Here is an 11,946-nt window from a genome sequence, read left to right as displayed (position 1 = left end):
ATGGGAAACGGTTTTTTTTGGGATCGGGGATCGGGACTGAGAGCTGTCGCTGCATAAATTTGCAGTCCATTTCAAGTTGGCTCATCGCTTTGATGTTTGATTTATTGCACGCTGTTTGTGGGCCCAAAGGGGATAGGGGATTGAATAGGGGTCAAGGGGTTAAGGGGTTCGAGTGCCATGCCGTGGGCTTATCGGCCGACATGCCAGACAATTGTGAATAGCAACTGCAATTGAATTTGACAGTGGCGTAGTGAATGGGGGGAACCGAACCCGCGTATCAGGTGCTGACTTTGGTGCGCAAATAAATGGATGAGGCGGGCAAACAAATCTGTGAAGGGTTCGCATTCCATGGACATTGTTGGCATTTTGTCTATTTATGCGATCTGAAGGGCAGCTATCAGGGTTAAAAATGGAGCTATATAAATAAGTTGGTTAAAGGTTATAATCCGATTTTACAACATTTATTCCAGGCAGTCCATTTAGCTCATTAAGTTGCCACATTTAAATTAAGAGCACTCATTTGGGCCACTCCTTGCTCGATGATCCCCACTATTGGCCTTCGTTTCGGGGTCTTGGGATTTTGCTCAACATTCGTTCGACTGATTAAACTGTTAGCTTATTCTCACACAGACCGCCTATATATATATCTCTCTCTCACTCCAGCAGAAGCAACCTCTCTGTCGCACTGATTGCGGCTTTGGCTGGAAATGTGTGCAAATAATATTTCGTGTAATTGCAATTAGCGCCAAAAAGGTTTTCACCGTTCACAGCTGCTGAATGGAGCAGTCGTATCTTCATCTCCATCACCGCCCACTTTTCACCGCGCTTTCACCACCCGCCCATATAATCCGCCTCTTTCACTTTTTTTATCTACAAATATATGTACATATATACACGTCTATATACATATATATATATATCTCTATTTGTTGTTTGCTTCTGCGAGGAAATGCGTCCGTGCGAACCTGCTCCATGTACCTAGGCGCCAGGAAATCAATGTTTAAAAGGGGATGCTGAAACTGCTGCTGACGCCTCGTCTCACACCCTCCTGCTGGCTTGTTAATTTGCCAAAAGAGAAAAAAACCGAAAGAAGTGAAGGAAAAGATATTGAAGGTGCCAGATCCACAAAACTCTACCCTCATCCGCAAATGTCTTCACCCAAAAAAAAAAAAACACTGAGCACTAAAGCGACTAAATAAGGGGCAAGAAAAACAAAGGAAAAAGTCGAGTAAATGTTCCTTGGGTTCGTGTAAAATAGTTAAAGTTATGAGCCAAAATGGAGCCAAAGAGCAAAATCAACTCGCTCACACGCACACACACACACACACTCTCAGCCACTCGAAGTGCAACAGTGTGTGTGATTTTTTTTTTTTTTTTTTTGGTGGGTTTTGGGGCACGAGTAATTCACATTTCGAGCACGTCTCGCTTTTATGCTCTTAAATGGCGAGTGTATCTGTGCAGGACCTCCATTTCCCATCACATGTGTGTGTGCGTGTGTCTGTGTGTGTGTGTGTGTGCCGTCTGTGGCAAAACGATAATTTTGTTGATGATGCCATGATTATAAGTTTTAGCCTCATCGCAAGAGCTCTCAACTTGCCGCGGGGAACAATGGCGTTTTGAAAACAGCCGAGAAAATATTTATAAACAATTAAATGCAAACTTGAAAAACTTGACTTCCCAGTCCATATATTAACTAATTTCATTCTGGTTTCTGAAATGAAGTAACTCTATAAATTGCTATTAGATTTCTTGAGTGTCAAAGTGGTCATATGCTACGAACTATCACCAGTGTTTACAGGGTATCATCTTACATACGAAGACCTGCCGACCAAGCAACCCAGCGACCGTCACCGGGCGCAATCAGGGGTTCAAGTGGCGTGTCTGCCAGCCGCGTATCTGTGCCACATGTATCCGTATCCGTTGCTGTATCTTTTCCTAAGTAAATTACACACACACACATATGTAAGGCTGGGGGCACAAGGGCTGCGGCTGCGGTCCACATCCCGTGCGCGTGAATGACCCACATAAATAGCCGCGTGCCCCAACTCCACACACGGCTCTTTATTGGCACGTAGCAAACAAAGCAACGAAAAGTAACACAAAAATCGAAATAAGATGGAGAAATGCGAAAAAAAAGGAGGCAGGGGGCTCAACCCATTCAACAGTTCGATAGACACATTTTTCATTATGGAACTTGAATTGAATTTAAACTCGACCGCCGCCGGACTAATCGTAAGCGGTTAGATATTTGGCCCAAATCGATTGGCATGCCCCCGAAGGCCTTGTGATCTACTCAATATTTCATGGGAGGCCCTCAAAATGAAGTGACATCTGGACAGGACGAACACGAAAGCACACACACGCGCACACAGACAGTCACAGGACTCATTTGACCAAGTGGAGATATGCATCATTAGCAGGACCAAACATACGTATACGTAATTTCTTGCCCCCAAAATATTTGTCTAATAAATTGTGTATTTATTGCTTGTGCGCCTGTAAGTAGCCATAAATTTACGAACATGGCATGGCCAAGTTTCCTTCGTCCTGCTATTGATTTATTATGATTTTTTGTTGTTGTATGGGCCGCCTCTGCAATGCCGTCTTGCCGAATCTCCAAGTCTTATGTGCTACGCAAAAACCGAACTGTTGCATGTTGCTGCGGCAACTTGCGGCATGTTGCCACTGCTGCTACTGCTGCTGCTGCTGTCGACAGGCACATTAACTGTTTGCTCGGCAGATTTTTGGCAGACAATGTGAAAATGTTTACACTGCACTTGCCGCCCGTCAGTTTGGTTATTACTGCTGCTCTTACTCGGTCTGTTTAACCCCGGTTGACCTCCACCTACATTGCCTTGAATATTGCACTTTTTGCCCAGCTCAATGTAAAATGTTTGTACGATCAGGACATCAGCATCAGCGGGAAAAGTAGAAAGAGCACAGAAAAAGGTGTAGAATCTTTATTTTTAAAGAAATTGTTGCCTACTTTTATGCTGAATTTATGCATTTATTGCTTGCAATTTGAAGACTTTTTTTCGGTTTCTAATTGGATTTTTGTTTATATTACATATATATTTTATGTAAAATAGTATATTTTCCTTATTATAGATTTTTGCTAGCGTGCATTCTTGTAATTCCATTTAATACTTTACCTTTTCATATATTTAAAATAAATATTTCAATTTCCCAAATGGTCTCTTGTAACTTCTATAGTTTTTCCCATGTCGCCATACGTGGTATGCAAACTTCACATGTTTTTCCTTCAGTTTTCCCATCAACTTTTCATCCAGATGCTCCTGCATGTGAGTGTGCCCTTGTAGGTGTGTGTGTTTGTCTCTGTGTGTGTGTGTTTACTTGGAAGAGTCGAGAATCAGGAGTTCGCTGAAACGCTAATGTTGTTTTTGTTGACTCTGCTCTCGAATCCGACCCCTCGTAGCGCCCTTCGTGTTATTATTATTATTCTTTTTGCCAGCACTTATGGCCTAATGCCGCATTATTTAAAAAACAGTGCGAAGTCTGTTGGATGAATATGTTTCGATTCTGTATTTAATGCTGCCTTCGTTATATAATATTTGTAATATTTGCTTAAAACGTAATGCTTAAACATGGATGGAATGATATAACATAGTTGTGGATTCCGGGCGATAATAGGTTTAAAATAGTGTAAGGCTATAATTAAGCAAAAAAAAAGGAATAATAATGAGAGAAAACCACGAACATAATTACGAGTAAGAGTTTAAAATCTATAATGAAAACATCTTCGTTTCGGCATTAAATATTATTTCTTTTTGTTTATAAGTTTATAAAGTAGATTGTTTATAAGTAGATTATTTTAGTTTATGTGTAGATCAGTCTGTGTGCAAGCACTGCTAAACGAAAATCTCTTAATAAAAACTCTTTACTATAAATACTAGTTAAATGAAGCGAATCAAAAAAAGTTAATAGATCGTGCTGTTGAGTTGAGTTTCAATCGAGTTTCAGGCCAGGCAGAACAGTTTCCTCCAAAACGAGGGTGTGGGCGGCAGGGCGGTGGGCACAAGGCCTTCCCAAATGGCTGTGTCAAACACATCCTTGACTTTGTCCTGCGAACGAAATAATATGGTTATTAATCACTGCTTAATTAAATCAATAAAGCCACGCAAATAAAGTTCTCTGCTTCATTTTTTGCTTCACTAATTAATTCTATTGTCTGGCTGGATGTGTTGCAAATAAAATACATTTCGCTAAATTAACTAACTCTTTGTCATTAATTGGTTTGTTTATTTGAAAACTACCTCTGCTCTTACTTATTTGCTAATTATTAGTTAATCACATATCTCTATTTCTGTTCCTCTCAGGATCGGCTTATTTTCCTGATTTGAAACAGTTCTTCCCGCCGACGGCTTTGCAACTTAATCGTGGCTTTTTATATATATAATATATATATATATATATATATATATAGTATATATATATATATACTATATATATATATATACTATGCTGTCTTATTTTGCAGCAACTAGCGAGGCACTTGGCACAACAAATTGTCACCATCATCGTCGACATCATCATCATCATCGTTATCGCCATACTCATCTGGTGGGAGGTGGCAAGTGCTTTATAATTTGTTGCAATCGCTTCATCTTCGTTGTCGCCTTCTTTTGTGAATCCTTCCCCTTTCTCCACACACCACCCCCCCCCCCCTCGGTGGGCGTTGTGTTACCAGAAAGGGCGTGGCAGAAGCTGTTACCTTCGGGGAAATCCACGCAGAGTGCAATGCACGGCTGACAGGAGCGACTGCATTCAGTCGGAAGTGTTGGGGCAAACAAGGGGATTCCCCCGAACCTTCTCCTTTTCCTCTCTCACCCCCTTAACAACCGCACAATTATGATTATTGTGTGTCTGTGTGTTTGTGCCGTGTGACAAGGCGACTCAAAAGGATGAAAACCGACCAGGAGCAGGACGAACTGCGTCCCACAGGAGGACGCCTCCTTTTGCCTGCGGAATTTAGCCAGGCGGTGTTTCTTTTTTTTTTCTTTTCCTTTTGCCAGGAGGCTTCTCCCGCCGGATTATCCTTTGCAGTCATTAGGGTATACTCCTTAATGGAGTTACGTTTAAATAAAATTCTTTAGTTGTAAAATTATCAACTGTTGGCTACTATAAAAGTTTAGAAGATTTATTTGCTCTATTTTCGTTGAATCAAATTTTAAAAACATTTATGATTTCTTTCCTCTTTCGAGAGTATCTATTATTCCATACTTTACTTTTTTTTAAGTGTTTACACGACTCAACCGCATTGAAGTCGGAGTCGCGGAGCAATGACTTGTCTGCCTTTTGCCTTTAATTAATATGACGTACTCTTTGCATTCCTCATTTTATCATATTTCCTTTTTTTATGATATATTTCGTTACGATTTTCCGCGTTTTCCTTCGGCTGCTTACTATCTAACCAACTCACCTGTGTGGCTGACGAAGTCTCAATGTATTTTGCGCCAATTGTTGTTGCCAAATCCCAGGCGTCTGCATATGAAATTGCTTCCTCGCCATTTGTCTGCAGGAAAAAGGGATGCGGAAAAAGAAAATCAAGTTAGCAGCTCCCGGGCCAGATGAAATCAAATCAGAATTTCATAAATATTTGAATCAGCAGCCAGATAAATAATGATTCAGTCACCCTCGGGCAGCAGAAGCATTAATAAATCAGTGTTCATAACATCGACTCACCTGCAGTTTGTTGAGGACATTGGGACTGGTGCGAAGATCGGCCTGGGTGCCAACCAAAATCAGGGCGGCCTTGGTCTTGGCGAATTTCGGTGCCCATTTGGCCTTGATGGCCCGAAATGTTTCCGGTTTCACCACCGAAAAGCAGAGCAGGAAAACATCGCTGTCCGGATAGCAGAGCTCCCGCAGCGGATCCAAGGTGTCCTGGCCAGCGGTATCACAAATGGTCAGGTGCACCGGACTCTCGTTAACGTTGACATCGGCTGTAATAATTATACAATGGCAAGAGAATATCTTTGATAATTCGTACTAATAGTTATCAATGCAAAATGCTTTGCGTTCACCTCACACATTGTATGCAATATTATACCATTTCGATTGCATTTACAAAAGAATCAATCAATTGATTTGTGAGTGCGTGGTGCGTGGATTCACTTTGGCCTGATTTCAGATGCAATTTAATTGCAAAATATGTAAATTACTCTCACTCGGCGTCGCCCTTTCTCTTCTCGCACTTTGTGATTGCATTTTGCTGTTGGAATTTAATTTAATTTAATTTAAAATGCTTTACCCAATCCTTTTGTTGTCCCCTCCACGCAAGTGCAAATTTTTGGCATAGCACATCGCACACTCAAACACCCACTCACCCATACACACACGCACACAACCACAGTAGTGGACACACACAGTGACACGACACAGGTAGCACTTTGACTCACACAGATAGTTTAAATAAAAAAAAGAAAGCACAGACTCACAGACGTAGTGGGAAAGTTGTGGATGCCTGCAAATTTGGCAATTCATTCAGTTCTCCATTCGCATTTCTTGGCTTAAATTAAATTATAAAACTATAATAAATGGAACTAGCCGTTTTCAAGTTTCAAGTTGAGAATTTTGTTGGTAATATAAAAAGGATTATTTCCTTCTGATGTATTTCAAACTCCCTAACATATCTGTGAAGCATATGTTACACATTGACTTACTAATGTTTTTTATAGTTACTTATAAATCAATCAAACTGAGCATTTTGCATCCATCACCAGTTAATAAACATTTGTTTTTCAGCACATACATATACCGCTTTTCACCGCTCAGTAATAACATCTGTTTAATTACGTCCAACATTGCATTGATGTCATTTCTGCCACCACCACTGGAACTAAGCTGGAAAGGCGTCTGGGGAAATGAAAATGGGAAAGTGAGGGCGCCGAGCATCGACAATGCAGGTTCACAAGCTAGCAAGTGAATTAGTAAAGCGCTGTGCTGGGAAACTCCTGCCATTTTCCACCCACTTTACCGCCACCTCCCATGTGTGCAAAGAACATTCATATTTAAACGCAGGCGAAAATGATTTGAATGATGCTCAGGAGAGTGACGAAGGGTAAGCGCTGTTTATAGAGATTTTACACTGGCAAAAAACTAGAAGAAGCTTCACTATGATATATTTTACTATTAAGTTACTAAAGCATTCAGTGACCTAAAGATTTAAAAAATTAACTTGGAGTGCAGCAGTATTTAAAAATTCACTAGATTACAATGTTTTTGCTCACATTGATTGACTAATTCTCTCACAATTGCCCCGAAATTGTTTGTAGTGTGCTGAGGCTTCGTTTTAGCTTGGTTTGTTTTTTGCATGCCCCGCGAAGCAGATTTGACCTCGCAGCCAACAGCCAATAACCAGCATTCTACATTCTACGTGCAACAACCCCTGGACTGTGACCATGTCCTATCTAAAAGTTAATCATGGCAACCTTTCATTCTGTGAGCCCTGCTCCTTTCCCGCCTTCTGATCCTCCTCCACTGGCTGTTTGGCCTGAGTAAATAAAGTTGCCCAGCTTCGCTGCTCGGGGATTTTTAATCAGCCAGCCGCATGCAGCATGCAACATGCAGCACGTAGTAGGAGCAGGCTGCAGGTTGCAGGTAGTCGGTTTGTAGGTTTTCAGCAGGTGCAGCAGCGAAGGTCGCCAGACCCATGGCTCATGTAAAATAAATTTAATTTGAGCAACGTATGATATTCATGAATACATTTTGGGGGGAACGAAAAGCCTGAAGTTGATGTGACTTCATCTCTGGGCCTAAAACTCATACCACTTTCGGTTTAATGGAGCTCAGTAAAAAAAAACGTGCAACCCATTTCATTTGAGCACATTTTTGTGGCGATCCCTGGGACTTGCAACATTCAAGAGATGAATTTTCGCTAGTTCTGTACTTTGCTGCTTCGTTTCTAGAATTATGTAGTCTGCTGCATAATAATTACATTTATTTTTGAAGAATGCTATACAAATCCCTACTGGTTCTTTGCAGGCCTCGTCTCTTACCAAATCCTCTTATGTTTGGTGTGCCCATTTCGACTGTCCGAAATATAAGTAAAATTCCCAATCACTTTTCTCTCGTTTCATTGTGCAATTTCCTTGTACCATCTTCATTGTTGCTTTATTAGTTACCCGTATATTTCTTGGCCATTTCAGCTGCCAAAAAGTGTAAAAGTGGAAATCAATGGAATACGAGTACACAGGGCGCATTCAATGCCATTCCCTTTTCCTTTTCACAAAAGGGAAATTGTTTGCCAGCTCAGCTGAAAATCACTTTACGCGAACGAGAACAAAAACAGTGAACTCAACTGAAGTGAAGTGAGGTGAAGTGAGCAGAAGCGATTCCCTAAGAGAATCCTTGAGGGGGGGTGGGGGGCGTGCGTTGGCAAGGAGAGTCAGACAATGACGAAGGTCGGGACAAAAGGCGAACATCGTTAGCGGTTAAGGAAAAGCCATACCCCCATACCCCCATACCCCCAAACCCCCACACCCACAACATGTGTGGTTGTGTGTTAGTGCGCAAGTGTGTGTGCAATTGTGTAATTGCGAGAAGAAAGAAAGTCAGCTCAGCTGCCTTTTTGCCGCTTCTTTCCTGCTGAGTCAAGCTTATTGACACCTAATTGAGTCGCAGATTGAGGCATATACAAATATACATACGTATATTGCACAATCACTCAGTCAATTAGCGATCAAGTCATCCTGTGTCTATAATAAAATGCGGATTGTGTAATAAATTCAACAATTTGACGCACTTAGTGCAAGTCAATTAGCCAAGCTCCTGCCTTAATTATATTCCCAAACTTATGCCTAATGGCCGAACTATGCCAAAGTCTTGGCCCCAAGCAAAATTTGCAAGAAAAGAATAAAAAAGATGGCAGCACAAGTGGAAAACGGCGGAGAACTGGCAGGAAAAGCGGCAAAAGGGAGGGCAAAATTCCACGAAAAGTTGAGAGCAAGCTATGCCTGGCATTCACAGACTGGGGTCAATTGTTGCTAAAAGCCTGGCTGAAAATGTGCGGGACACGCGGCGTATGCGTAATTTCATTCCTAACAAACGACAGCGGGACAAAAGCAGCTGGTGTAGGCGACCCCTGGCTAAATCCAAAAAAAAAAAAAACAAAAAAAACTGGTAAGCAAATGATATCTCTGGCATTTTCTGTCTAAATAAAATGTTTCTATTCCCATCTGAACACGCAAAAAATAAAGCCGCAATCCTTTCAATTTCCCTCAACTCAAAAAATGCTATTCAATTAGCAGGACAGGCAAAACTGCAATGGTTGAGCAGACTTTTATCTTTTTCTAACACTAAAAAAGGTGGATATATTTAAAACTAAATAGCTTTCTATTTCTAAGTTGGTCCCTCGAATAATCCATTTCATAATTAAGCATAGATTCCTATGAAGACACCAGCTTCAAATATTCTTTAAAAGCGCTTAAAAAGTGATGCACAAATTTGGCCAAAAGCCCAACTAAAAAAACACCCAACTTGCCTGCAACGCGCTTTACTACACCTAGTTGAATCTGTTGAATTATTCCACGATTATCTTCAGGGCGAATTTGGCCAGGACTCATCCTCCTCCTCTTCACACAAGCACACACACTCACACACACGGACACAACACCAACATTCTGACTGACTGACTGGCAGGCAACACAATTTTTGGCTCCCGAAACCAGCGAGCGTGCTGAGAAGTGCAAATTCATGCAAAATTTTATTAAAATCAGCCCCCAGGCGCCCGGTGAGGGGTTAAACTGGCTGCCGGCAGTCTCTAGTGCCAGACACGATGATTAAGGGTTAAGGACCAAGGGGGGAAACTGGGTAACGGGGGTTGAATCAGCTAAGGGCTAAGCATAATTCAATCAATTGCACATGGAAAGAGGCAGAAAAAAAAAACAAAGTCAAGTTCTCATCGATTCTGTTTGCTTCTGTTTGAATAACCGCAAATTTCAATTTTCCGTTCATTAAAATTCGTGAATAGCACAAAACACACACACATACTCGCACACACACACTAGCCAAATGCGGAAGCAGTGAAAGTCGGCTTCGGAAAAACTGTAACCTCTCAGCCAGAAAATTCAGATCCAACATCCGCCCATCCAGTTGGCACATCCTTCACACGGAAAACGGAAAGTTCGGTAAAGATTTCACAAATTGGTTTTCAACAGAATGAAAAATTCATATACGTGCCGAGCAGCGGGCGCAAGAGCCCAATCCCAGCCGAATTCTTGAGTCTCCGTTAATCGAAATCAAGGCCGCAAAGGTTGCGCCATAAAAAAAAAAGAAAGAGGCGTGGCTATAAGTTATGGCGGTCCTTTTGAATCGAGTAACCTGTTGAAGAACGCCGTCAACGCGACTCCCCCCACACCTGCTGAAAACTCACCATTATAAATGTCTGATGCCGTGGGTATGTGCTCCGGATTGAAGCGATTCTCCAGATACGATCGTATCAGATTCGTCTTGCCCACGGCTCCGTCGCCCACCACGACGCACTTGATCGAAGGCTGTGGCTGGCCAATAGCTGTGGGTGAAGTAATAAATAATTCAGATTAATTTATTAATTAATTTGAATAATTTAATCAAAACATGACACTTCTCTATCAACGATATGCGATTAAAATCTCTTCTTTAGTTTAAATGATACATCCACTTCTGGAGTTCAAATTGTTGCATACTTTTGGGATTATTCTAAATTTGTGTATTATAATCATTGAATTGCCAAAAAGAAGTGTTCTTTTTAGAATTAATTTTGTTTATAAGAATAAAAGTTACATAGTTTTTAGTCAACTAGCAATGAGAAGTTAACGAAATTTTATTCAGCTCGTTGGCAGATTCTTAAGTTTGCAACCCACTTACCCTTTTTGTCAGCCTTTTTGGCCGTTGTTGCGGCCTCAGTTGTTGCTGCGGCTGCTGCGGTTGTCTTCTTTGATTTACGCTTACGCAATAAGAATTTGGAGCCCTTGCCACTGCTGGCGGCACTTGTGTCGCTCAGCGATTGTTGCTACAAAAACAAAAAATGTACGAAAAAGGGGAAACACATTTAAATACACATTTTAGGCTGATATAATCACTTAAATATACATGGTATTTAAGAGCAGATTGAAGAGAACTGCCTACATTTCACTCGGATGCATTTAGATTTCCATCAAAATTTGATTATTTCCCAGCCGCATTGCGCATACGCCTCGTGTGCCGTACAAATTTACCAAGAGTGGCAATTAAATAATGAAAGCCAACAGATTGAAACAGCTGTGTGTGTGTGTGTGTGTGGGTCGTATAGGTGTTAGCCATTTGGAGCTGGAGGGTTGAAGGAGGGTGTAAACTAATGCCTAGCGCGACACTTTTGCCTCGCCCGACTAATTTAATATGCACATATAAATTAGTCAAGAAGACAGCAGCTGCTCTTCTGGGAGAAGAAAGTGCCAGATAAAGAGGGGGCAGAAAAGGAGGAAAGAGAAGAGAGAATGACTGACAGACGAATAAAAATAGCTGGCAATGGTGCAACATCGGAATAGAAGACATTTTGTTGATTTCAGCCGCATTGAGGTAACATTGCGTATACGCCACCGTCTCCACTTGCATTTTCATCGCGACTTTTTGGCTTCAAATGTTATAGTCTCCTTTAATTTGAACTACCGATTACTTTCTATTTAAATTACTCTAAATATTGTTTCTATTTATTTCTTTACTTCACCTTACATGCGCTTATTTAGTTCGCTCTTTGGAAAAATACCCATTAAATATCCTTTTATTGCTACTCAATTTACTGTTCAGTTTTTTTTTTCATTGCCGGCAATTATTGCATTAACAGAGTTCTGTATGTTTGATTTATTCACTGAGCAGAGAAAGGGCAAATACAGTGTACAGCGTTTTTTAACAACAATTTAACAATTTAATTTATGAGCAACAGAACCGTTTGCAATTATTACTATTTGC

The 11,946-nt window shown here is 41.0% G+C and overlaps 1 protein-coding gene and 1 long non-coding RNA gene across 3 annotated transcripts in view; one reads left to right on the top strand and one right to left on the bottom strand.

Annotated features, from left to right (window-relative positions):
* Window positions 1–3,515: 3,515 nt before the first annotated feature.
* Window positions 3,516–11,946, bottom strand: part of LOC6617517 — a 57,487-nt gene continuing 49,056 nt past the window's right edge. For both annotated transcript variants that reach the window (XM_002041797.2, XM_032725013.1), the window contains exons 4-8: window positions 10,867–11,011; window positions 10,394–10,531; window positions 5,704–5,963; window positions 5,441–5,533; window positions 3,516–4,082 (exon numbers count right to left, since the gene is read on the bottom strand). In XM_002041797.2, the coding sequence (XP_002041833.2) occupies window positions 3,978–4,082; window positions 5,441–5,533; window positions 5,704–5,963; window positions 10,394–10,531; window positions 10,867–11,011 (741 nt within the window). In that variant the 3' untranslated portion in view covers window positions 3,516–3,977. The remainder of the gene's footprint in view (window positions 4,083–5,440; window positions 5,534–5,703; window positions 5,964–10,393; window positions 10,532–10,866; window positions 11,012–11,946) is intronic.
* The window catches only part of LOC116802037, a 31,744-nt gene continuing 26,521 nt past the window's right edge, over window positions 6,724–11,946 (top strand). Inside the window, exon 1 of the long non-coding RNA XR_004362441.1 lies at window positions 6,724–7,081. This is a non-coding gene — a long non-coding RNA (uncharacterized LOC116802037). The remainder of the gene's footprint in view (window positions 7,082–11,946) is intronic.

Source organism: Drosophila sechellia, chromosome X (assembly GCF_004382195.2).
Source record: "Drosophila sechellia strain sech25 chromosome X, ASM438219v1, whole genome shotgun sequence".
NCBI lineage: Eukaryota > Metazoa > Arthropoda > Insecta > Diptera > Drosophilidae > Drosophila > Drosophila sechellia.
The sequence above is the reverse complement of the archived record's forward strand: the minus strand, read 5'-3'. Positions and strand labels throughout refer to the sequence as shown.